At 38.8% G+C, this 27,424-nt stretch overlaps 1 protein-coding gene across 1 annotated transcript in view; it reads right to left on the minus strand.

Moving 5' to 3' along the window:
* Positions 1-502: 502 nt before the first annotated feature.
* Positions 503-27,424, minus strand: part of SLC1A1 (solute carrier family 1 member 1) — a 55,806-nt gene continuing 28,884 nt past the window's right edge. The window contains exons 3-12 of the mRNA XM_063320156.1: positions 20,750-20,842; positions 18,807-18,921; positions 16,586-16,628; positions 14,634-14,741; positions 13,070-13,254; positions 12,011-12,118; positions 7,186-7,308; positions 6,454-6,648; positions 5,797-5,931; positions 503-2,573 (exon numbers count right to left, since the gene is read on the minus strand). Coding sequence (XP_063176226.1) covers positions 2,327-2,573; positions 5,797-5,931; positions 6,454-6,648; positions 7,186-7,308; positions 12,011-12,118; positions 13,070-13,254; positions 14,634-14,741; positions 16,586-16,628; positions 18,807-18,921; positions 20,750-20,842 — 1,352 coding nt within the window. The 3' untranslated portion in view covers positions 503-2,326. The remainder of the gene's footprint in view (positions 2,574-5,796; positions 5,932-6,453; positions 6,649-7,185; positions 7,309-12,010; positions 12,119-13,069; positions 13,255-14,633; positions 14,742-16,585; positions 16,629-18,806; positions 18,922-20,749; positions 20,843-27,424) is intronic.

Consider the following 27,424-nt stretch of genomic DNA (forward strand, 5'->3'; position numbering starts at 1 on the left):
ACCACCCTCCAAAGCTTCCAGACCTATGGTGAAAGCTATAGTGAAAAGCACACATTGCCCATGCATGGTTTTTCCACATACATAGAGTGTACCTACTCAGAATATTGTGTCCAGAAAAGCATCCTTGGACTTAACAGTATCTTTGGTATATGGTTTGGTCTCTTGGTGGTGAATAGATGCCAAGACAGCACCATCAACCCCTGCTTAGTTGAATCTCATCCATATCAACATATAATAAAGAATTAATTCCCTGCTTAGTGTGTGTTTAATAGTATACTCCCAACCCAGAACATCCGTAGTTAGAGGCCTTTCTTGCAATCTCAGCACTGTGCTCTTAAGCATTTATTTTATTGGAAGAAGAGAGTAATTCTTGCCAAAGCTACAGCTGAATCACTAGTGAAGATAACATAAATCCTAAATTCAATCAGTTTTGTTTATCTTGCTATAGCTAAAAGAACTCAATATTTTACAGTGAGGAGAGGATGGTAGCCTAAAACAAAAGTAAAGAGAGAAATTATTTATTTAGAACACGTTAGGAACACTGTTCACAGTACATCATAACAGAGTGACTACATAATGTGGTGATCATAAAAGGGTGACTTAGAAAAGCAATGAAAAGACAAAGCGTAGTTGTGAAAACCTGTGGGTTTTTTCCTCCCATATGCAAAGCTGTAGAAATAGACACTGTCTCATACTATTTCTGCACAAGATGGATTTACTCAGTCTTACTTATTTTGTATAAACATACCAATACTTAGATTAACACTTCCATATAGTTTACAATGTTTAATTTAAGTACAGTATTATGTCTCATTGACTTGTTGATTTAAGGTGCAATTTATCAAAACCTACAGTAAATATTTTCTTATTTTCTTCATCAGTTCTCTTTGGCACGCTTCTGGTTTATTTAAATACAAAAGTGTAGGATTGAATTGGATATATAACACTGCAGGAACTTGAAGTTGTTTTTTTTTTTTTTTTGTTAGCATATGAGTGCAATTTTAGGTTTACCATGACCTTATTTACAAACAAATTTCAGTTTACATATAAAATGGCTAATGTGCAAGGCAAAAAAAATTGTTACAGCAACTTCTCCCTTGAGAGTGATTTCTGCACCATGGAAATCTTGTATAAAATGGTGATTTTTTATGAGGAAGTTCTTGGTGCTTCTTATCTTACAGCAAGCCACCTGAACGCATGACTTTCTGGGTCCAGAAATGCTTCTTAAGATACAGTTAACTGATATGTTGGCACTGTAGTAGTGTTGCAGCTACAAACTTGCATGTTCTACTGGCAAACTAAACGAAAGAGCAAAAAACGAACCAGTCTGTCTAAAACGCTTAGTGACAGTGGTTTCTTTCTAGAAAGAGGTATGCTTCCTGTATTCTTGATATTATATCTGGTTTTATTCCAAGGAGGAAAGGTTTAGAATTTGCACTATGCGTTGTTATATAGTCTATTTTCATCTTCATGACCTCTGCCTACTTTTGGGCTGATTAATATTTGGTTAGAGTCAGAGGTGAACAATGGTACTTATTTCTGTTTCTGATGGAAATGTACTAGAAGGCCATCAAAGTAAGTACCACTACAAAACCTCTTCAAATTCCAAAAGAGCAAACTCACAGCAATTTATTTCACATCTAAAGGCAAATCCCAGTGGCTGGCGTTCACATGAAAGGCATGGGAAAACCTAGCTACATGAACATTGGAAATTCTTCCATGCCCAATTATTTCACAATTAAAGAAAAATGAAACCCTGTTCACAGTAAAATACTTATTACAAGGCCTTTCTGGTCTGTTCCTTCCTCAATCACTCAAGTGGTATCCTCTCAGCTGCAGAAATGAGTATTTTGGCACGTGATCAAGTTACAGTAGGTGTCAAGTACAGTGCAATCTGTTTAGAAGGCAAGGATGTTAAAAGGGATTTCATACAGATGCTTTGTAATGTGGGTAAGAATGTGGAATGCTGTGCTACTCCTGAGTAAAACACGTTTGGCTGTCAAAGCTAAGATCCCCATTTATAAGCATGCTTATTCCAAAGAGGCATTTCACAGCCTCAGTAATAGTGTATATTCTTAAAAGAAAAAAAAGAAAGTATTTTACAACTGTCTTTTTCTTCAATCTATCCCCAAGGACTAAAAGTGGTGAATTCAAATTTTTGGGAGGTGATGAGAAGGGGGCAGAACTGGTAAGGAGAACCAGAGTCTGAGTAGTAAATCAAATGCATATGCGATGTAATTCATTTTTAATTATCCTTTAAGCTTTTTGAGATATTGCATATGGCCATGCCCTCTAGTGCTCCTGTTTCACCTGAAAACTACTGGCTTTAGAATTGAGATGTCTGCGTGAAGGATATGGTGTCAGACTTATCTACAGCAAAGCCTCCATTGACGTACGATTTCTTGGTCTCTGTTTCATCATTATCAAGAATTCTTGTTTCCAAGGCAAAAGGATTGACTATGCTGACTTCAGAGGAGACATCCATCTGCTCCAGCTCCTTTTTAGAGAGCTTCTCCACTATCCCTGTACCAAAGGCATCTCCCAAGACATTCACCATTGTTCTGAATCGATCCCTATGGAATAAAAATGTTGTCAGATAAATCATTCTGTAAGTTACTTAGAAAATCCTTATACTAAAATTAAGCTACTCCAGCAAATGTAGAGCTGTTTTTTTCCCAGTGTAGATTCTGGGTAATTCTGCAATTGAAAGAAAAAAAGCCTTGTAGAACAAGAAACTGAATTTTCCCCACATGCATTTCAAGAAACCTAGAGTCACCTTAATGACAAATTACTTTGTACAGAGTGTGTAAAACTGTAAGTCACATCAGTAGTCTGTTAGAGCAGTAATCACACTGCTGTGCACAGCCTTGCAAAAATGTTGTAGGGGTCGCTTCTCAGGCCCTTAAGGTCTGCCACACCACCGGTTCTCTTTGTGATGAGACTGCCTTTGTTGGGAGGAGAGACCGTGGGGTGCAGCAGAAGAGTCTGCACTGTGCCTTTTGTCCTTCTAACAGTCATTTCCTCAGCCAGAGGAGCACCTAGCCCAGTATCTTCAATATGCTGGCCCAAACCCTTAAAATGGGAAAGGCTATTTTCTGTTAGCTTCTGCTTGTTAAAGGGCTGAAGTACAAAGCTGTATTAAACAAGTCAAATGAATATGGTACTTCTGTACTGTTGATTTTTCTCCGAACAGAATTGTGACTTGCAGGCCTTAAAAATTTGCCACTACTCAGCAGAGGAGCAACAAAACCACGCAATATAGCGTAAAGTAGAAGGTACTTCTACTGGCGTACAAGTAAGGTAGGGACAGTGGAAGGTCATGCTTCCCTGTTCGTCTTTTCAGCTACCCAGCACCACAAGGGCTTTGTGGTAGAACAAGTTGCTCTGTCTGTGCAGAGATGATGAGGTGTATATATTCACAAATAGAAGGGACTGCAAAAACAATAGTGAAGTGAATTGATGTGTCTCATATACATATTTGTCTACTACAACTGCTAAACCCAGTGCTAAAAAATGTCCATGTGTTCACTATGTGGAAAGGAAACATATCGTAGGGACAGGAAGAGAGGGGTAAAGTAAAATTCTGCTAGGATCAGATTGGCAAACAAGGCAATCTACAACACTGGAAAATCGTCTTTCGTACTACTTCTATTATATTCTCAAAATTTTTCTATTCTTCATTAAAAACATGGCAGTACTCCTCAAGCCTATGTAATAAAATCTTGGTGAGTTCAGAATTAACTAGAGGACTGTTAATGAGCCACTACTATCAGGTTGCAAAATAATACATTTTAGGCAATAAGTACAAAAGGCGAAAGTGTTAATAATCTACGTGGCATCACGATGTGCATTCCATCTGCTGAGGTGCAAAATGCACTGGCAATGATCCCTAGTACATGAAATTAATCTTTAATTTGCTTCACAGAGCAAGACACCTTAATCTGAAAAATATCTCAATTAGAATCAGAAACAGCTTGAATTCTTTGTCTGTTTCATGGTGGAACAGGTAGCTTCCATGAATTCATATTGTGCCTAAGAATCACATAAATTGTGGACTTTCAAAGTGGAGACAAGGTCAGATCCATAAAACTATGATTACTACAAGAAATAGGAAATTACTATTCTCTTTCTCTCTCACTCCTATGAAAGAATTAGATGGCATTAAATAAAATGATTAGGATGCACACTAAAACAAACAAAATTAAGTATGTCTCTGTGCAACACACTGTTTGGTTGTGGAATTCTTCTCCAGAGGACTGGTGGAAATGCAGAAGTTTGTATGGGTCCCAAAAGCATTAAGGCATTCATAGAAGATGAAGAAATCTATTGAGAACTGTTAAAACAAAACCCACCTCTAGCTCAGGAACTCTGTAAGCTGCAATTTGCAGGAGGCTAGGAGAGTGCTTTGGGAAAAGAACCAATATACGTTTGTTCTGTTCTTACACCCTTCTTCAGATACCTGCTCTGAGCCAGTGGTTTGTACTGATCTTCACCATCCTTAACAAAACTAAATGTCCACTGGGAAAAGGGGAGAGCTGGAGAAAATTAAATGATTGCGGAGCACAGCAAACAAACCTATCAGACCCTGTTGCAGACAGTTGATGGGGAGAATGTACTTGTGGCTGGAGATGCTTTGTTTGGAGCAATTATACTTGTACAGAAATTGAATTGATTCTTGGATCCATTCAACAGCCGTAGTTTTCTGGAGACTGGCATTTCTCTCTACAGCTTGCAAAACTGAGTTATATAATCTAATAAATTATATATATATATATATATCTGTGAAATACACAGGTTGCTCTGCCAGAAGTCCTTCAAGAAAATGATTGAAAAGGGTGGGGGTGGAAGAGGAACGCATTTACCTGGAGTGTAAATACGAGCCCAAGAAGAAGACATGCAGAGATTATGAAATGATTAAGATCTCTGCATTGATAGCAATGACATATCATCCATGCTGAGTTACTGCAGGTGAAGAAGACCTTGGTCTGACCACTACAGCTTGCATGGTTTAGGAGGCAGAAAAGCTGTATTACAAACTAAAGTTATACTCCTTAACTTGTGAATCCTCTGTCCTAGTGAAAGATTTCTGCTTAAAATGTTTCTCTCCAGAAAGAGATGCTTAATGGGACTAAGGGGTTCTGATGTGCTCTGAGGTGAGCTGGGATCAGGCATAAGGAATACTTTCTGAGTTTGCATGTGCGTGCATGCAAAGCGGATGGGTCTTTAAAAAGCTCTCAGTGAAGAACAACCCTGTCAAAGTAATGCTGGCAGCACAGACCCACGTACAGCCCACCATGTGTGTGCATCTGGAGTCAAGGACCAGCTTTGGTTAGTTCATGTTGTGCCCCACTCCCTCTTCACCAGTATGGATTTTACGTGCTCTGTGGAAATCAACTGAGATGTTCTGCTTGTGGCTGCATTTGATTTTTATGAATGTTGTATGAATTTAGCATAATATGGTGCCAGCTGAGACACTCCAGAGGCACTCTTTGGTACTGTCAAATTTGTCTTTCCTGAGTATTATGCTAACGATTTATTAATGCTGTGGCCACTATTTTAAGGTTGCTAGAACCTCTGCACGGGAGGCTATTCGCTGCCATCCCATGCAGTAGGACTTCTCTCAGAATTAAGGACCCTACTGCATTCAATTCTATATTGAACGAGCCTGGCCACAAGAAGAATCTTAATCCAAGGGATTCTGTTGCTATCTTTGTCCGAGCCACGTGTTCCCACACAACCTATGTAAGCATTAAAAAAAATGGAGAAAGAATCAAATTTCGAGTGCCTTAAACTTACAGAAGCCAATCAACTGCGATGATCAGAGTAACATCTTCAGCGGGCAGGCCAACGGCGCTCAGTACAATCACCATGGTGACAAGTCCGGCTTGGGGAACACCTGCAGCCCCAATGCTGGCTGCTGTAGCTGTGACACTAAATCCCAAATAAAACCCAGAAAAGGCATTCAGAATACACGTTGCTCACAGAAACTCTACTTTCTGGCACAGATAGGCTTATTTCGCTGCAAGAAAGAAGCCCAAATGTTCCAGTTTTCCTCTTGAATAGTATCTACTCAAAGTCTGGTGACAAGTTCATGGGACAGGTCATGTATAGATACTGTTAGGGTTACACTTGCAGAATAACAGGCAATGCATGATGAACAAGCAAACTGAAAGGATTTGAGGAAGAGGCTGAGTTGGGTTTGCAAATGTTTGCAGTGGAAGAATAATCGCACTTTCCAGAACGATGCTGTATACCGCCTGCGTGTCCTGGCCCATCCCACCTCCTCATCAGGTTGCACAGGCAAGGCCTTGGACCAAGAAGTGAGAATGTTTCTGTTACTTCCTGTGCTCTGAATTATAGTTTCAACTTTCCCAAGGGGTACCCAAAGTTAATGTGCCGTTCAAAAAAACCCAAAACCCTCCAACAAAATGCATGTGATGTCTTTAGTCTTACCTAATGGTAACTATTTGGCCAATATCCAGTTCTAAGTCATTCAGTTGTGCAATAAATACAGCTGCTACTGCTTCGTAAAGAGCTGTGCCATCCATGTTGATGGTAGCTCCAACTGGAAGAACAAACCTGGTAATTCTTTTGTCGATGGAGTTTTTTTGTTCTGCACAGCGGAAGGTGACAGGCAAAGTTGCTGAACTGGGACATAGAGCACACAAAGTAAGTTCAGGCAACAGCATGCCATTTCCCTTATCTTTTCCTTAGAGCCTGATCTGCTCTAAGACTCACATGGAGATCTAAGGCAGGCAGGAAGGCTGCACCATGAGAGCTGGCTTTTAAAGCAAAGTAACTTCTGTTATCTATTCTAATTATGGGAAGAAATAACAAAGTCTTAGTTAGCCTCAAAATTACATGGTAAAATCATCATGATGTATGTAGTCACAGAAACAGTGCAACAGCTTAAACTCCAGCAAGTCTGTGACTAAAGAACTGAATGCAAAGAACTTGCTCCTCCTGGGAGGGGCGGACTCCCATTTGCTGTAAGGCCAGTGCAATGTATAGTGCTGCTTTGGGTACTACAGAAATAATGATGAAGGTAATATTGCAGCCTTCAGGGAACTTAGAATTGTCCAGGTGAAATCAGGGTATGTTAACAAAGTAGCAATAAAAATCAGAGCACAAACAACGCAATTACTACTAAGAACATTACAGAAAATAAATGTTTCTTTTGTTTACCTGGAAGAAATCATGAGGGCTGTCAGAAGTGCTTGAGCCATCCCCATGGCAAACCGAAAAGGATTTTTCCTCACTATTATTAAGTAGATCAGTGGCAGAATTACAGTGGAATGGATTGCAAGTCTGCAAAATAAAATGCACTACTTAAACAAATGGATACATCTCATTGCCTTGTTTTAATAACGTGGTGATAATAGGTATCTAGTTCTGTCCTTGGGTACCCTTATGAAACACTAAAGGTGACTTCAGTGACACCTATGTTCAAAATTTAGAGAGTGTACCATCTTAAAAAAATGCAAGCTAATAATCTTTTACACTTTCCTTCGGAAGGGAGATAGAGATTATTAATTGTTTCTTTTTCCAAAGTAGAACAAGGATTAACTAATATATTGGAAATAATTTTAAACCGATGAAGATGAGAAAACTAAGGTAATAAATAATATTTAAACTGATACACAGAGGGTGATTTGAAGTATGGTAAAACACTCCAGTCTCCTGCCAAATCCTTACTAGAGACAAATCAGAAAAACAAACTAAATTACTTTTCTAAGTTTATCTGCCTTTATTATAGAACACGTTTTGGAATTAAAGGTAAATATCGTTCCCAGTCAGGGACAGATGAAGTCCACAACCTTCTGCTGACTTCAAACATGATCCTATAAAAAAAAATCCATGCTTACTTTGTGGAAAACTGTGTAAGCTTAAATTAAATTGTAGTGAGGTATTTCAGACTGTACAAATGAGATTTACATAGTCTCACCACCTTTAATGTTGTAAGATGCGGAAATACTGTCTTTTGAAATTGCTGATTTTTAGAATTAAGTGTGTTGACATGCAGAAGACCAAATTGCTCTCTTGACTTTAGCTGCTCAGGTGTATTTGCCTGGGTATTTGGGTGGTTCTCAGGGACAAATTAATCCTTCAACTTGTGCATTAATTTTGAACATTGTGGATTAGTTCTGAAAGCATATGAGTGCAGAGCTTTGTGGGCATTATGATTACAGGTAAGCAGCCTGCTGTGAGTATATTTGAAATGAAATATGCCTGAAGGGTCTGGGAAATATCTCCTATGTTCCAAGGTTGCAAGCAATTATAGCAGCATCAGCTTCTTGTGAAAAGAAATTATCATAGCCTGGAAACATAAAGCCAAGAACTGTTGTCATGTATGACCTTGGGATTTTTATTCTGTCCTCACAAGATGTTCTTGCAAACATTACTGTGTTGTAATAATGCTTTATGATTTCAGAGCAGCTGATAAAGATAGTGATAAATCGTGGTACTATTTGTTCTGCCAAAAATAGGCAATTAAGAAAGCAGTAGCCACAGTACCGAAACCCACAACAGCACTAAAAATCACCCACAAAACCTATTTGTTTCCTTGGAAAAATTACCTTTTTAAAAGCAACAGCCATTAAAGTTTTCACTCTGTATGTGAACAGGTGATTTATTTAGTGGAATGTAAGTAGCAGCATACAACATGTACTGATAAAATTTTCTAAAGAACTCTAGAAAGACACCTAACAATTTATACAATGATGCTTGAGAACAAACTGAATTCTGCAGAACATATAGAAAAAAATATAAAGTGGTATGGGCATTGTTGGCTGTTTTAACAAAATGTTGATGAGAGTAAACATTTCCAGTATGCCTACGCTTAGAAGCATACTGACTTCCACATAATTACCTTGAAAAATTTAGATCTACACTTTTTTAGTGGCAGCATGAACATAGCATTATCCAAATAAAGTATTTGTGCACATCTGCTTTGCTACTACTGATTTTAATGAAACGAATTCGAAGTAATACTTACTTTCATGCATAAAATGCAACTGACAGCAAGTAGCAGAAATTATAACAAAAATCATAATCAGCAACTGAGAAAAGAAATTCTAATAGTGCTCAATTCTAAGATAAGAAGAATGTTGTCCCTCAGAATCCCAAACTGGCATTCCTTAGAACATCCAGAGATGCAGCTGCCTTGCCCCTTTCAGAAGAAACAAAGGTACAGGCAACAGAGAGTCTGCTCGCTGCAGCTTCCTTTTTTTTTTCCCACCTCAGCCTGTGAGTCCTCTGGCACTTGTACTGTGCCTCCTACTTTGATTTTCTTCCTCTGTGACTGCTAACTTGTCCTCATCCTGACTCTGACACCATGAAAAGTGAGAGGCTGAAGGTATTTTGGCCAATTGGAGCAGAGGCACTGGGGGAAGTCTGTTGCCTCATGGTGACCGGAACGAGACATAAAGACTGAGATGTGTTGTCAACAGCGGGTGAGAGCCGGTAGGGCTGAGAATGTGAAAGGTCATGAATAATCAAGCCGGGAAGAAGGTGAGACAAGATGAGCTGGAGAGGGAAGTTAAAGGAAAGGAAGAGGAGGATAGGACACACCATCCCTCATGCTCTTGCATGTTTTTCTTGACAGGGAATACAAGAAATATGTTTAAGATAACCTGTAATTCTCAGGATCAAGCTTAAAGGGAGCATGATAGACAGCTGCAGAAGACGCTGATGAACAGAACACACTGCAAACAGAAAAGGTCAAGCAAATAAGGATGAAAAACAAAAAAATCATGGGAACATCAGTGTTTAAAAAACCAAAACAAAGAAACAGTACAACTTCTATTTGCTGAGAGGTGGGGAAAAAGGGTAATCTTGCTGGCTGGAAAGGAACTGCAGAAAAAGCACCTCTTCCCTGCATCCTATAGTCTGTGTGTACATTGTCATCTTTGCTCCTGTGATCTGATGACGACATGCCCTCCCTGATGGTCAGTTTTGCAGAGAATGTGCTGCTGTCAGCCCTTCTCCACAACACCTTGAGCACCACCTGCTGTAGGCCATCCTGTAAGAGACATAAATGCTGCAGAGATCTACCTTAGCAGCCATCAGGGAAAGCTGTGGCATGTGTTCGGAGGAACAGAGATTTTTTGTCTCCAAGGATACAAACCCTTACTATGTACAATCTTTTTGATGGCACCTGAGAACCTGCTGAAAATTGTTGTGCCTCTCAAGTCCATGGTTACCAGCTAAATTGGAGACTACAAGTGGCGGTAGTTTACTTTGCAATCAAAGTACTCTGGAGAAGCACTCTGCCTTCACGCATATCTTAAGGAAGATACACCCTGTCACTGAACAAACAGTAACCATTAATAGGTAAACAATCATAAAACTTGCTATCAGATCTAAAACTGAAGTCAAAAGGCAGTAATAATTCATCCAACATATTCCTCCTCTGAGTTAATTGGAGTTAATAACATAGAAAACCTGCAGAAGTGATACAGTGTCATTCTATAAATGACTTTTACTTTACTTGTGCCCATGGTCTCATTTATAATTTATATAGAAAATAACAGCCTCTTGATTTACAGTCTCTTGGTAAAAATCAACTTTTGCATCCTCTGAAAACTTGATTTCTTTTCCAAGTCTAAATGGGAACTCACAAAAAATTGCATTATGCATTAGACAAACATAACTTGCACTCATCTCTGTAACATTTTGAAAAAGTCATGATTCAGTGCTATTTCTGGAGGTGCAGAAAGTCATTATATCTCAGATGATTTTTGAATACCTAGTCCAAACATAGTGGCTTATGCATAAAACAAAACAACTTTGAAATAAATATGATTATATAGCAGAGATTAATGCAAATAAAAAAGAGATCGTTCATCACTATTTATAGAGAAGTTTGCATTTAAGACTAATACATTACCCTTCTCTCTGCTTGGTTGTTAGAAAGCATGTGAACGACATTTGAAGAATAGCATGCATATGCATGAAGTGGGGGGAAGGAAGCTCTTGAACAACTTTGGATCTAGCCTCTAGACAAAACATGAATAAATCCTTAGTATACTGAAGGAATTATAGTAGTGGATGCTAAGGCAATGAACCAAGACAGCCTAGAAGTTATGCTTCACTGAATTGGAAATAGAAATTTAAATGCATTTAACTTACAGAGATTGTAATATCCATTTATCTATCAAAAGGGTTCTTTGTAGAATAGTCTTCAGAAATATATAATGATCTAGTATTATAACCTATATCACTTGGAGCAGTTAAGCTGCCCCTTCTAAGGCTCCACATCTGCAAGGCTTCACATCGTGCAGGTGTAACCTCCTCCACCCCAGACTGTTCTACACAGCCAGGGGTCTAGGAAAAGAATAAAAAAATGTTTTGATGCCTGGCTAAGCTATTCAGACAGCAACTGCTGCTTTTGCAGCTTCACCAGCTACCTTTGCCTTGAAGGAGTAACTAAAAAACTGTGCAATCCCCAGGGCTTCTCATGATGTCAGCTGCATGCTCTGCACTGAGGTGGGAAGGGATCAGTTTCTTCTTTGGCATCATTTATTGTGCACTGCACTTACTATGCATTTGTGTTGGGCAGTGGAGCTGTGCCTGTGCTGGCACCCCTTGGGCCCACGGGTCCCATTAAAGTTCCCAACTTAATCCAGATATTTGTGTATTTTCAATAGGCTGTCAACCCCCAATAAGCCATAATTCACAACCTCACTCTTTTCCAACTTCTTCTAGTACTGAACAGACACACTACTACTCTGAAAAAAACAGTGATACTATCTGTTTCGGCACCAAGCTGAGAAGATGAAACAATGAATACAAGAAGTGCCTTTGCTTTTTTTTTCAGAATGCGAGGCAGTGACTTTTTAAAACAAAACATGCATTCAGCAAAACATGCATTCAAAACATCCTCACATAATTTTCACTGACAAGAACTTTTGTCTCTGATCTAGAAGAGGCTGGGTGTTTTGGATAACTGAGTTGTAACCAACTGAGCTCTAAAAATTGCACACAATTTCATCTTTAAGAAATCACATACCCACTTAGTACTGTAGCCATATAGAGACCCAGTTTACGAAAGATTTCCCAGTCCTCAACTTCTACTATCTTCCCAGCAACTAAAAACACAATACCAACTGGCATATACCTAGAAAGCAAAAATAAAGCAATTAAAATGTATTCTCAGAAATATCGTGTGCTCACAACTGAATAATTTCTTGCACAGTACAACTTTTTACAACAGATAGAACTTTTTTCGTATTGTATTACACAACTGAAGATTTCATTTAATATTCTGTTATACAATCAACTTCATTCATTTGCAGCAAGACTACATTAAAGGTGATGAAAAAAAGATTAGAAAATCAGAATGAATGTAACCCTATGCATAGTCTAACAAGTACTGTATGACCTGCTGTCACAGAACACATAGAAGCTGGGAAGGGGTGTGGAATTTGCCCTACTGCAGCAACTGTTTATGCATAGCCATAAGCTTACTTAGAAGTGGAAGTTCGCAGGGTTGAGACCAGTACCTGTGCATTCTGCAATCATACACAGATGGGAAAGGTCCCCTGTGCATACACCAGCTGCCCTGCAGCAACGGGGCTATATGTGGGCCACCACACAGGGTAAGAGTGATTTCAGTGTGTTGGGGTAGTATAGTCATCGGTGTGTTGCTTGATGGAGGGGGCTCCAACCGCTAGTAAACTGAGAGAAGCCACGTCTTACAGACATGAATAGCTGCACAGGCTACTGCCTACAGAAAATCCAAGGCAAAAATCAGGACTTATGCTAGCACCAGCTCTACTGCATTCCTTTTGGTACCAGAGAGCAGGCTATCATAAAGACAAGTTCAAGTTCCTTCTGTTCCAATAGGACTGTTTCTTTAGTATATAGTAAGCAGACGACCTGTCTCCAATGTCCTCAAAAGGATCAAATTCTGCAGAAAGGAAACTTTTTACCAGCCTTTCTTATAAAGTTGTTTGCTGTAAAGTCCTATACAAAAGCAAACATGAAGTATGAGTCTGCTCCTACCTCTTCAATGGCAAAACACTCTTAAAGCAGTTGTTAGAAAACGCCAGTTTGTCCTTGGACTTACCACATAATTATCTGAACTATTCTCATCGTAGCTTCATTCAGTGCATTGAAAAAATCCACCAGCACTTGTCCTTTCTCTCCCATTTTCCCAATAACAATTCCAAAAACAAGACAAAAGACGATCAACCCCAGCACATTGATGCCGTTGGAATACATGCCCACGATTTTGTATTCTTGGGTTTTGTTCTATAGAGTAGATTCAAGAGAAAAAAGTTACTATCTGAAAACATAAAATTTACTTCGAAGAGTTCTAAAGTGAAAGCATACTTACTTCTTTCTTTGAAAAGACAGAGACCTCTTCCCCAGTCACTCTATTCACTTTCTGGCAGTGCCAAGTGGGTAAGTTCAGGAACTAAGGTAGAACTAAATTGTCTTTGAAAGCTTTGTATTTTAAAGCTGTGCAAGGACCTGACCAAACCCCACCAGGGTATAAAACACCCCTTATAGATTCTGACACAAAGTATGGCAAGTTCTAGGAATCTGCAGTCATGCCTTCAATATACTCAAGACTTACTCCCTGCTGTGAAGAACAAAACACAGCTGATGTAGAATCTTTGTGGTTATTTCTCAGCAACTTGAGGGTTTGTGTCTGCATTTAAGATAAATAGTCCATTGCATAAGAACTGAGACAATGGTGCCCAATTTTGCCCCAAGTTTAAAATCCATTGTTCATCTGAAATCAGTGAAATTGCATAATTTATAGCAGAATTAGATGCACATCACATATAAATCCTACTAAATAGGTAGATATTCGCACATTCCTCTGTGTTTGTGCAGTATGAACATATGAAGGAAAGGGTGCAATTCTTCACTACATTGTGCTTCAGGATTTAATTAATGTCTTTTCATATAGCTCCTGTTCCCATGCTCTCATTACTGTGAGATGAAATTTGGAAGGAGTATAATAAAATGTGTACTGATTTGGTACTGTTAATAATTCTGTTTTCATATTATTTTGAATTCATTTCTCCGTCTCCTCCAGTGTAATTCTGGGCTTTATAAACTCATAAGCTTTCCACACCTCTAATCAGAGGCTTGTTAAACTTCTCACTTTTGTGTCTTTGCATTCTTTTTTGTAGAGTAACAAACTATTAATTGATAAATGACTTCCATTGTTTTGTTTTCCATTAAGAAGATTTTATTATGATTTTCCATTACTTACTTTATGCAGTGCTTACAGTTATCTTATTGCTGCTCAAACATCTCCTGCTGATATACATCTAGCCTTTCCAAAGTGATTGCTTTCTTTAATTTCTCAGCAAACTGATGATTCATTAGCATATGCATTTAATGGAGTATATTAATGGATTATTTTCTCACATCACCTATTATCTTTGGACTGCTTAATTACCAGTGGAGTCCTCTGGTCTTCTTAAACCTGCTTGAAGATCCTCATAATCCCTTCTAGCATTTACTTACTAAGTTTTGTGCCCTTGCTAAAAATCTATCTATGTACCATTCCCTTCCTTTTCTCAATCACTAACCACATCAACTGAACTAAATTATTCTATGTTCTTTCTCCCCACTTCATATATTATGAAGCAATACAACAATAAAGGTCTCACCTCTGAAGCCTCTGCTGTCGTCGCAGCTGTAACAGGTTCTTGTGTAAATGTGGAGCTATTTTTATCCAAGCCAGTTGTAGCTTCAACTTTTTCACGTTTGGTTTTATACTGGAATTTTTTTTTTTAAAAAATAGGACAGCTTATTTAGAAACACAAGGAAACTGAAGAATGGACAAAGGCATAGCCTTTGCCCAGTAAAAATAAGGTAAAAATGAACCAATCAGTCTTGAAGGCAGAAAACATAGACAAACACCTTATTTCCCAATTCATGTAAACCATCATGGTTCTGTATTTCAGGTGCTGTAGATCAAACAAGTGATTCACAAGTAATATGCTATGAATTCCGCTTCCCAGGCTCTTGGGTACCCTGTGGATCTGCTGCAGTCTCGTGGGCGATGAGATACAGCTCCTGACAATGGCAAGGGGACCTTTTGCTGGGACAAGCAATCTGGAGAGAATTGCTGACAGCCACCCCAGGAGAGGTCTGTAGAGCAGATCCACCTGATACAATCAGACCCCTGGTAGTGTGGTTATCATAACTAATGACATTATATAAGGCAAATAATCATTCTTTTTGGCTGAGCTGTTCACCTTTCCCACCATTATCAGGCCCTGAAGGTCCTGTGCACCAAGCAGAGAAACCAAACAGATTTTTTTCTTCCTCTCCCTAACAGCCTCAAGATTGCTGGGTGCCGGGCTGACTACTCCGCTCCTTACCAGCTTTGAAGGTCCCAGGCACCCAGCCAACTTGGTGTTGTTGATGACCCTGACAAAGAACGGGGAAGCATAACAGACCCAGAGTGTCCAAAAAATAAAGCAGTTACAAGTGCTAAGGGGGAACTGGACCAGAACTGCCACTGGACAGTGAGACCGGCGGATAGGGATGCCTCAACTGTTGTCTGCTTCCTCCAGGGATTGAGTGACTTGTATTCCTTTATATGGTTTTTGAGTCTAGATTATGATTCTTTTGTTAAGATTTGACCCAACCTGCAGAGGGTCCAGGTGATTAGAAACTGTAAGCTAAGCAGTGCTATTATAAAATTGTACTACACTGATTCTGCTTATAAATTCTGTGCTATACTAATCACAATATCCTGTTAGAAAATAAAGCCTTAATTGTAACTACCTATTTAATGCTGTCATCATTCTGCCAAGGATCCCTAAAAGAACCTGTCTGTCCCCTTAGTGTCAGGTGATTGTAATTAACATAAGAGAAAAACTACATGAAGAAGTTTTATAAACTGGAAATATATTCAGTGCTGTGCACAGCAGGACGCTTAACATCATTTCCTGGGAAAGGTTAACTACCTCACTTACAAACCTCGGATAAACTGGTAGGCAGCTGCTGGGGAAGACAAAAAAGGGAAGCAGAGAGCATCACAAAAAATAGTTGATGTATTTACAGATTAAACTGAATCTGAAGTAAATCTGATATACAGACAACAGTTTCCTACCTCATCTTGCAAGTCTCTCTTTTTCTGAAAGATATCTCAAACAGACTCTACTGGCTGCCTTTTCCTTAAGATGGAAATGGGTCCGGCAATGGACATTAGATGTGAGATACCTTGAGGTGAGGGCTAAATTACACAGATTTCATCAGACACTGAGGGTTTTTAAGAATGAGGAAATAGATTTTCCTGACATGGTTCTTCTAACTGTCTGTCCCAGAAGGAAAAATCTTGTCTTATACACTGCTTGGTTTCTGCACCCAGCTCCTAAACTTTGTCTTTTTGCAAGGGATGATCAAGGACTTAATACCTGATAACAGGGTGTTTATCATAATCGAAATGAAACCAAGACGCCTTAAAAAAATTCTTTTTATGGGAGATTAAGATACTCTTGGACTTGTCAGAAATAAATATTACGTGACATAGTTTTTGGGGACATAAAAGAAGAATAATTTGTAGTTATCAATGAAAACTACAGTAGCAACAAGGAATGTTCAAACTTACCTGCTGAAAACAGGCCTGGACAAGGTTTTCTGGGAACATATTCCTGTTCAAAAAGTAGAGGCATTTTAACATTATAGTATACTAAGAACAAGTTGTTTATAAAAACAAAATGATAAAATATGCTGCTTGTGTTCCTTTATCCAGAAAGCAGTGTATTTAGCACCATCAGTCCAAAGAAATTAAGGGTTCACGACTCCCAGTGATCAGTTGACTGTTGAATTTTTGCGCTTATTTTTCACTATTTGACACGTCTGTTGGTAAGCTACTAAACCCAATGTTTTTTTCCACTGCTGCATCACCTCCATCATTTGCATAAGGAATACAGGATACACCATTTTTACAGGATTTGTCAAATATAGGCAGAAAAAAACACAAACCGTCTTACAAACACTGTGCTTGAAGAATCAGATATTTGGTGTACCCTACTGTAGTTTTCAATTCAGACATTAGTCATGGCTGATGGAAGATTCCTATGTGTTGTTCCAGGGTCAAGAACCATTTTCACACATGGAAAAATGGGAAATTAGATCAGAAGCAGTGCAGTCCAGTTGTGTGACTCCCTTCCAACCACCAGATTTCAAACAATTGCAGGAAAAAGCATTAACTAGGTATTTATTGAATACCCAAGCCAGTGGAGAAAAGGGCACTTATATATTGAAGTAGAAGTCTTTAACTCCCTTTAAGATCTTTCACAAACTCTTGCCTTTATTTTTTAAGTTTTTAAAGCAAAATTTCTTCAAAAAGAAGAGTAGTTTGTACAAGCCTAGGAATTTCCTTAATCTTCACCAGACTGTCTGGATTTGAATCTTAAATCTGATGAATACGAGTACGTAGGAAAAGTAATTATAATTCCTTTAAAAGATAATTTCAGATCTCAAACTTCTAATTTACATTCTTACATTTGTTTACAAGAAGTTGAGCTATAAACTGTAGCAAAAACCCAAACTACTCTGAATTACAATTCACACCACTTCTTACTACAGGAAGGCTTTTTTCTACATGGAACTATATTAGCCCTGTGATTACATGTGGAAATGTTCATGTGGAAATGTTCATGTGGAAGTTACTGGTAACAGACTGCATTAGGCTTTATAATGCAGCTGATTGCACAGTTCCCCTCATTGATTCCTGGGCAAGTGATCATGAGGAATGAGACGAGCCACCCAAGGAGCTGCCATTCTGGTCACACAGAGGCTGGGAAGAGCTGTGGACTGTTGCACACAGGGCTGTGGGGTTGAGGACTGTTAACTGTCTCACATACAAGCCTCAGAGAAATTGAGTTATTCTCGAAGAGGTCTACCTTGACCCATGCTGGGGCAGAGATGACAGCAGACATTTGTTATTAAATAGGACAGTGACTTTTGCAAGGCAGATGTACACATGTATGTACATATGCATGTGTATATTTTACAAAAGTAAATCTGGAGTTGCATCAGCAAATGCCAGTCACGTTTCCTGAAATGAAAAATGCTGAGAAAGCCAATTTTAGATATGTGGCAGTTGATTCTTACACGATAGATTAAGTATAAATTCTACAATAAGAAAATAGTGGGCAGGAATAGTGACACAGAACAGAGATTAATTGCAGCTAGAGAGAAAAAATAATCCACAGAAACATTTTTGGGAGAACTACTTAGCCACTATTGGAAATGCAGCCCTCTTTTGTGATTTTTTTCTAATTCCTTAAACATGTTAGCTCTGAAAACCTGCTCAAGTCTTCTGCAGACTTTTCTAGGGGTTTCCTTCTTCCAATCAGTTTAAGTATCTATCATTTTCCAGGATGCTGATGGGGAAGGACTCATTACAAGGTTGCCTTAGATACTGGTGATGGAGCAAACTTGTTGACCGTTCAAATCTAAGAAAGCATCCTGCCTCAAGGAGAGGAAGCACAACATTGCAATTTCAGGTGGTTGTCTATGCTGGATGACACAGAAGCTGACAATCAGTAATCTGCCAACCATTCAATCCTTTCTGGATATTTTCTTCTGTGAAGAAGGGATTTTTTGTTGTCATTGGTTTATTAACCAAAGTTTATGCTGTAAAGAGATATTTTTTTAACAAACCTCTTTGAATACACTCTAAAATGTCTAACCTGTTATTCTCTCCTTACTCATCCAAACAACATTATACAGCATTTTTACTGTATTACTCATTACAACTTTATTTGTATTTGTTTGGTCTTCTGCAACAAGGGTATGGAAACTAAAAAAGAAAGCCTCACCTGATGAGATCCAGCATGGCATCAACAGTACTGACTTCTGGGGTATTGCCCACTCTGTTGATCTCATTTGCTTTTTGAGTCACTCCGGGTTTGATGGTCACAACTAAGACAATCCCTGCAGAGGGAGAACCAGAAGAAAAGCTCACAGTGCAAGCAGAGGCATTGGTGCATCCTGCCTCGGTGTATCCCGTGTAGGTAAATTCTTAATCGGCTAAACTCACCAAATGCTTTCCCTGGGTGCTCATGCAGGGCTGTTCAGAAAAGGGAAATCCACAGGTGGTGTCCTTAAATGTGCGGGTTCCCCCAGCACAGGAGCTACTTGCAGCCTCGCTACTGGACTCGGGCACTGTAGCTTTGTTACCACATGTACGGTACTAAATCACTACTTCTCACCAAGAGGGTAAATTACTGCGGCTGGGCTTCAGCTCAAGTGTTCTGCAACTTTTGCATGGTGATATTTTGAATTTCTATCTACCTTTTCCCTTATACAGCTCTTCTTGTTACTAGCTTTCAGATATGAATACACGTGCATTGTCCTGTGACCCCAAAGAACAGGATGTTTTAGTAAAGCTAGTTAGCAATAAAGTTACATAAGAGAAGGGCTTCAGAAACAATTATGGGCAAGAAATACTATCTCTGAACTTGTGAATACTGAAATACATGACAAATTTTCCTAAATGGTGTAACGGCAATGATACATTATTCTCAATGGTACAACCTCTAGAAATTAATCTGGCTTTATAAGTCTGTATGTCCTCTCCTATAAAGACAGGCTGAGAGAGTTGGAGTTGTTCAGCCTGGAGCAGAGAAGGGTCCGGGGAGACCTTATAGCAGCCTTCCAGTACCTAAAGGGAGCCTACAGGAAGGATGTGGAGGGACTCTTTGTCAGGGAGTGCAGTGACAGGACGAGGGGTAACGGTTTTAAACTGAAAGGGGGTAGATTTAGATTAGATATTAGGAAGAAATTCTTTACTGTAAGGGTAGTGAGGCAGTGGTACAGGTTGCCCAGGGAAGCTGTGGATGCCCCATCCCTGGAAGTGTTCAAGGCCAGGCTGGATGGGGCTTTGAGCAGCCTGGTCTAGTGGTTGGTGTCCCTGCCCATGGCAGGGGGGTTGGAACTAGACTATCTTTAAGGTCTCTTCCAACCCGAACCATTCTGTGATTCTACGTGGTTCTTCTTCTATTGTTAAATACTGCTTTGCTTTACGAGTAGGCAACATCCGATGTACATTTTGTCCTTCAAATAAATACATGTTTCTTTTTAGTGGGTGATATCTAGGCACAGTATTCACTCAGGCTCAACAGAATACAAAGATAAGACACAAACTACATGACATCTGACAGAGGAGGGTTTAATTTTATTTCTTATTTAAGAAGGCAGGCTGAAGATGTTTGTTTATGCAAATATGGAAGGCTGTAGAGAATGAACTTCCTGAAAGAGGAGATGTGGACCTCAGAGAGGCAGGAGTAGAGCCTGGCAGTGACAGAGGGGACACAAACTTTTTAGGAAGGAAATGAGACAACAATGAAAGCAATATTTTTTGTCATTCTTTCAGGTGAGACACATTATACATTCTCGCATCTGAGAATGAGCGACAATCGATCATTTTGCTATTGAGGAAATTCACCTTGTAGTTAAGGCTGGCCTTTGGTGTTCATTCAGCTTTCCCACTGCTGGTCACTTTTACCTAAGCAGACAGCTCCTAGTCTTCCCTGAGCTGAAATGTATGGTGAAATTGCCTGTGGCTTCATATTGGATATGAGTACAGCCCAACTGTGAACAGTGGGACTAACTTCTCCCTGTGTCTGGCTACAAGTATGTCAAGATGTTTTGTATGACTCTTCCTTCCCATCCTGTCTTGGGAAATTAGTAATGTCACAGTGCTGTGTACTTGTAATTAGGTGATGCTGAAGATTTAAAAAGTTACAGTATCACAGAGTACCTAGTATTACAGCAATGACTGTAGTGCAGAAATAATATAAGACCGCTCGCAAACCAATCTTCCCAGAAACGCTGGAATCCAAGGCAGCAACACCTGTAAAAAGAACCACAAAAACAAAATGCTAAAAAACAGTCTTACAAGAAACTTGTTATTTTTGTAGAGACAATTATTTATTGTCTCTTATTTCTATGCAGCAAGTTTTTCCTTTTTCAAGATATTTCTGAATACCTAATTTACAGTTGCACTTCTAAAGAATATCTGTAGCAGACCAACATATTTGCTTTTGCTTCTTTGCACAAATCCATTTTCCCTGGATTTTTCTAGGAAAAAGAGGATTGAGCTCTTCTGATTCCCTGATGCCAGCAATGAATTAGACTTCTTTGGCTTATGAAGGTATGTTACAATTTATTTCCATATTCGTTTAAATAATAGCTTCACTTTCTTCATATCTGTAACATTTTGGCTTTAAAATGAAAAGCCATGGGAAAGGAGCTGCTCGGGGTTGTCTGTGCTCAAAAGCACAGACAGACAAGTAAGGCTCATTGGCGAAGGCTCATTGCCTTCATTAACAGGTTTATGTTGGTTTTTTTTTTTGACTAAAGCTTTTTTGAAGTCCGGGCTTTTCCCACTCCTCTGCCTGTATCTGTCACTGCCAAGAACTGAGGGCAGTTTTTGTTAATGGAGGTGGGGAAAGTGCTGAGGCAGGTGTTATACTGAGGTCAACTTAACTCCTGGCAACAATATTATATCAAACTGCTCATGAAGTATTTTTTAATTGTTTAAAAGATTTACTGTTATATCCGTACACATACAATTCAGTAACCAGGGTAAAATGAGCATGGTGACTGTAAAACTTGACTGTCTATAACCCTGCTAGTTAATAATTCACTGCTATCTCCTTATCGTACATTTCTGATCCATTTATATTTTTATGTTTATTCAGTCAGATTATCAAAGACTGGACAGATTCCCTTGTATAGGAAAGCAAAAATACCACGATGATATTTAACCTCAGAGAAGCATGATTTTGTAGAAAAAATGAAGTTCCAAAAACTAAGGAAGAAAAATCAAAAGATCTTTCTGAAACAAATGTAACTTATTGATCTTTGAGCTCAAAACAGATCTTAGCAAGCATACTTTAACCATGTGTTGATGTCTCTTTCCGAAGGTATATTAACAGCAGTAACAACTTGTGCCTAGAGCATTCATATAATGCCTTACTTGTTCTGTTAATTGTTATTCAAAATGCAAACAGTACTGGGAGGGGAGAATGAAGGTTATTTTATTTCATCATCTATTTCATTATTTTGGGGTCTTCCATGGGACAGCCTATCATCAGACTCACTACAGAAGAACTACACATACACGCAGAAATTATGATGTAAAGACTATGTCACTTGTACAGCAAATTGTGATAATAGAAGAACTATTCATATGGCAAGGAAATACAGACCAGTGCACAGAAAAAAGCAACACCACAGCTATTACAGGAGGCTGTCAGTACTAAGGATATTGTTCTAGGCACAAACAACAGAATGGACACAGAACCTAGGCCATAATTTTTATTTCTCACCTTGGGAACTGTGAAAAAACAGGTAGAAAGGAGGAATTCTGCATTGTTGTGGGCTCAGCTGTGGAAATTATGGCAGTAAGAATTCTAGAGAATGGATAGTAATAAATAATGGGTGCTGTGGACAATAGAAGAGCTGGTTTCAAAGGCTGTCAATGTTGAAACTTTCGCACCTGATGTATTAACTTGGAAGACTTTACATCATATTTTTAAAAGGGAGCAAACTGGTATTGCCGAAGGTCCATATCTTTTAATGAAAAGTTCATAAAAATCAGAAATCATGGAATTTTGTTCTCAAACCTGTTGTATCAACTGTCAATAGTGGTTAGATACACAGAGGAGATAAGATAATAATCTTTTCATGGGATGGAGTGTTTCAAAGCTTGGCTTAAGATTTTTTTGCCTGAGAGCCTTGCTGACTCAGCCAAGAGCCTAATAATCACGCAAGATTATTTCCCTGGTGTACTCGGTTACAAAGATTCTACAATTAGTATGACATGAAGTTCCCATGACAGCCATTCTGCTGGCTCCAAATGAAATCCCTTTGCAAACTGTTCTGTTCTCTGGAGTTACAAAGGTATAATTAAGAGCAAACTTTGCCCCTGCGTTTTTAAACTGTGTAATGATCTTGTTAGTGAGTGAGCTGTGCTAGAATCCAGCTTGGGCTTCCACTGCCATGTCGGTGCTGCTTTGCTAGTAGCTACCAGTACACAAAAATCAGTCAGGCAGACATGACTAAGTACAAGTATGCTCTGGGGATGACAGGTGTGGGGTTTTGTGTTTTTTTTTTTTTTTTGAAAACTGCTGTACTCTGAAACAAAACTGCATTCAGGATTATGCTTCCATTTAGAGAATGAAGTAGCGTTCACCACAAATGCCACAGACACAGGTTTGCACCAGGTGCTTTGTGCTGCTAAGCTGCCTGTTTTCATGTTAGCTAGTTAAAAATAGGAAAACACTATATACAAAACAGATTTCCCTCCAGATATATCCCAATGTCATTAGTGAGGAATTGATAATGTATTGTAATTGATAGCTACTGGCCACCTTTTCAAGGCAACTGAAAATTAAATTTCCTTTGGAATAACATCGTGGCTTTATAATTTCTTTGGACGTAACTGAAAGAGTTAATGGAAGATGTATTAAGCAAAGCATACAAATAAGGCTGATCTGAGTTCCTAAGAAAACTTATTTCCCAAACTAAGATGGCACACACGCTACTCGTAAGCCTGTAGTGTTGTAAATGAAGGTAAGATCACAAACCAAATGTAATTAAACTTGGGTATCTATTGTGAAACTTCTACAGCTATTGTATGTGCTCTTTCCCTCCCACAGCCTATCCCCAAGTTTTAAAATGTTTAAATGGGTTTGAGCAGATAAACTGTAAACGTAGTCTACTGTACAGAATTTAAACAGGCATCATGGATTCTCTTCCATCCCTGGGTATTTAAAAAGGGAAGTATTTCAGATTAGCTGCTTAAATTTTCCTACAAAAGATATTCTAATTCAGCTACAACCACTGAAGCACAGAGTACCATTCTGTGGCTGTGATGCACAAGACTTAAGGGAGATGATCACAAAAGACACCAACTGGTATTAATATCTGTTAATCTATCTATCTCTCTGCAGAACAGAGTTAAGGTTTTACCATTTGAAGCCAAATTTCATAATAAATTGCCTAGTATTCCGCAATTCAGCTTCCATGTTTTCAGTGTTACAGTCCCAAAGTCAAAGCTCTTTGTTCTGTTTTTCTCCTTTTGCACAATTTTCTCTAATTTGTAACACATACACTTGTAAAAGAATAAAAAAGGAAACAATCAGTGAAATAAACTACCTCACATCTTCTCTTTCTTGTCCCAGGACCTCAAAACCCTACCAAAGTTAAATGCTGTACTGTATATGAACCTTTTTTTTTTTTTGAGGAAAGGATGGAAGGATAAATATTAAGACTGATGTTAATTTTGTTTGACAGACTACTAGAAAGTATCAAAGCACAACAGGGATGAAGATACTACAGGACCCTCAACAGAAGAGGCACATACTTTTGGGTAAGATATGTAGACATCCCATTTTAAATACTGCGGAAAAAAGGAAAACTCTAATCCAGCTATTCCTCACATTGCAATAACTTTTTTATTCTGTATATGGTCTTTTTTTTTAACTTGAATCTTTTGGTTAGTATTTGCAGGAGCCTTATTTTTGCTATACGACTAGAGGATTCCCAGGACTTTCCTCTTTAAAAAATAACCAGACAGGAGGACAATATTGTGAAACTTGCAAAAAATCAGAAGTGGCAAAATGGAAAGATAACAACTGACCAGTTTAATCCTGTGTTGTGTTCAACTGCTGTTATTTACATGTGGAATATGTTGTGTTGCCAAAGTTAGAGAAAGACACATAGCTTCTACAATTCTTACTTTAGAACCTCTGTCTACCCGGTTAAGTGCATCAAACCAAGAGTCCTTTTAAGACTGGATGATAGCACCGTTAGTCATCTGCAACTTTTGAAGTTCCTGTTCAAATTTTTACCACAGATGGGAAGCATGAATCATTCCTTCAGTTTCTCACAGACTAAAAAAAAATGAAACTTTAGTATAACACAAGGTTGCAACTTCATTAAAGACCAATATTTACTTATCTCTTTTCTGTCTGATAAGAGTGATTTTTTTTTTTTCACCATTTTGGTGTCACAGGGAAACAGAGAATGTTCCTAAACAAAGTAAAATTGGTGTCACAGGGGAACAGAGAATGTTCCTAAACAAAGCTAAAATTTTGAACGTGCCAGAAAAGCTACGATCAAGTAATGAAAAATCACTGAAATATATGTTTCAATGGTACTGACACTGTTGAAGCTTGATGCGAATCCAGGAATTTGATTTTCTAAACTTTTTGTGATAAACACTTGTCTGTCTTTGACTTGCTGCTTAAAAAGGTTGTTTTGGAACATTCTGAACACAAACCAGTCCTCAGGTTTTCTGTCTTTGTCCTCTCTTCTGCCACTCAGGACAACCCCGCTCCCATTGAATACAGAGTCAACCTCTCTTCACTGCTTCCAGATTGGTCTACATCTTTCTTATTGTTTCCTAGTAAATACAGTAAGATTCTCAATGATTTCTGTACCCCCTTTAAGTTTTCAAAAACAGTTATTCAGATCTTTGGGAATACAAACAATGATGTATAATGTTTCAGGTAAAAGAAACCAAGTAGCTGATCAAGAAACACTCTGCAGCTATTGGAGTCCGGTAAAACATCCAGGCAAATTCATAGTCATCAACCAGCCTGATCTGACGCTCCCAAATGCCCCCTGAAATCTGAAATACTCACAGGTTTTTGTTGAGTAAAAATCCAGCTGAGATCTTTCAAATCCTGCACTAGTGGGCCAGTGAAACTGCTGTGGAACAGTGTAATTATATATCTCTGCATCAGATAAAGTACTGTAGATTTTGTAATATAACCTAGAGCAACATGGCTTCACATTCCCTATCTCTGAGGCACTTATTCAGAAAATAGGGAATTCCTATTCTCTTCCTCTCCTGACACAGGAGTAGTGGAAAGTGCTACCAACTAGCCACATTGCCATGTAGCAATTCCAAACTAGTTGTAAGGAAATATCTTCCATCGCCTGTGTAACCACATCACAGACTGTGCTGTCTTTTGAGTGTTGCTGAGGCCAAGAGCTAAGCAGGAGGCAGAGATATTGAACCTGTACAGAGGTCGTGGAAATATCCAAGATCACAGCAGTTAACACAATGTGCAAGATAAAGAGCGCAGTTTTTTCAGTTTATAGCAATATCAAGTTACTAGATTAGACAAACCTCTGCAATGTGAAATTATTCTGCCTCTGGAAATTATAAAGCTTTTTTGTTGTTCTCTGAAGCTGGCCATTAACACAGACTTCAGAGCTGATGGCAGCTCCTAAGGAGCAACCTACAAAGTCAGGCAAACAAAGCAAGTACTCGTTAATACTAATCTTTTCATTTCATTTAATGGAGTGCGGGAGAAGGATTCACAGTGCATTACTAAAACTTCCAAAGGTGTTGAAAGGTTATTATCCCATTAGCTCCTCCTCCTATTTTGGAATGACCTAAATTCCCCACATAAAATAGAAATTTCATGCTGGTATCAACATTTGGGAACTTCATCATAAAATCCATTATAGAACTACATTTTTATACAGCACGGAATGGACAACCAAGTCACTTATTAAAGTTGTTATCAACACAGAAAAATTACCAGCACTTGAGAGACCTACTGTCCGGGGTAGAACACTTGCTCTGTACCACAGGTACCAAAACAGGTCAAAAACTTAAACAGTGTGATCCATGAATAATAGATTTTTTCTTCCCTCTGAGAAGTGTACAGTTGGAATAAATATTTTAAACTGAAACAAGCAAATCAGTGCCTAACATGATCAAAAGTCAAGTAAAGAAAAAGCTCTCTGTACAAGATGATATAGCACTGTGTAGTGTGGTTTGTATCAGAGTTCACTTAGGAGGCCTGTACGAAGGCAGGTGTCCAATGGCTTTAGCACGAGGTATAACACTGTAATTCTAGAGTTGTTCACTGTGCTTCATTAATCTGCGGGTCCTGTGATATCTGGGATTGAAAAGGGTTGCATTAGGAACTGGAAACAATCACAGGGCTCCTCTGACTTCCAGTGATTATCATCCTACCGGTTCCCTATGGGGTTACAGCTACATCCTTGGAGTTGTCATATCATTCTACAGAGGTGTACCAACTGAGCACAAGGGTTTATGCTTCCAGGTGTTCTTTTTCAATACATATGAGAGACTACATCTACAATTTGGTGCTGTGATTGACATGGTGCAGCAACAACCATACCTAGACACCTTGGCATTTTTTTTTGCTGCTCTACAAATTTCAAAGTCATCATCAAGTGCATCTCCTGCAGTACTTCTTAGCTGTTTTCAAAGCTTCTGAAGATCAACAGAAGCTGGTGGGATCCATTTCTTCCACCATCTCAATTCATCTGCATGACAAATTGGTCATTAAGATTAATCAGCAAAAGGCTGGGCTGTTTACCTGCCTTTGCCAATGCTGCTACACTTGATGACCAAGATGTGAGTTTTCTCTGTACAAAGATC

Source organism: Chroicocephalus ridibundus, chromosome Z, assembly GCF_963924245.1.
Source record: "Chroicocephalus ridibundus chromosome Z, bChrRid1.1, whole genome shotgun sequence".
NCBI lineage: Eukaryota > Metazoa > Chordata > Aves > Charadriiformes > Laridae > Chroicocephalus > Chroicocephalus ridibundus.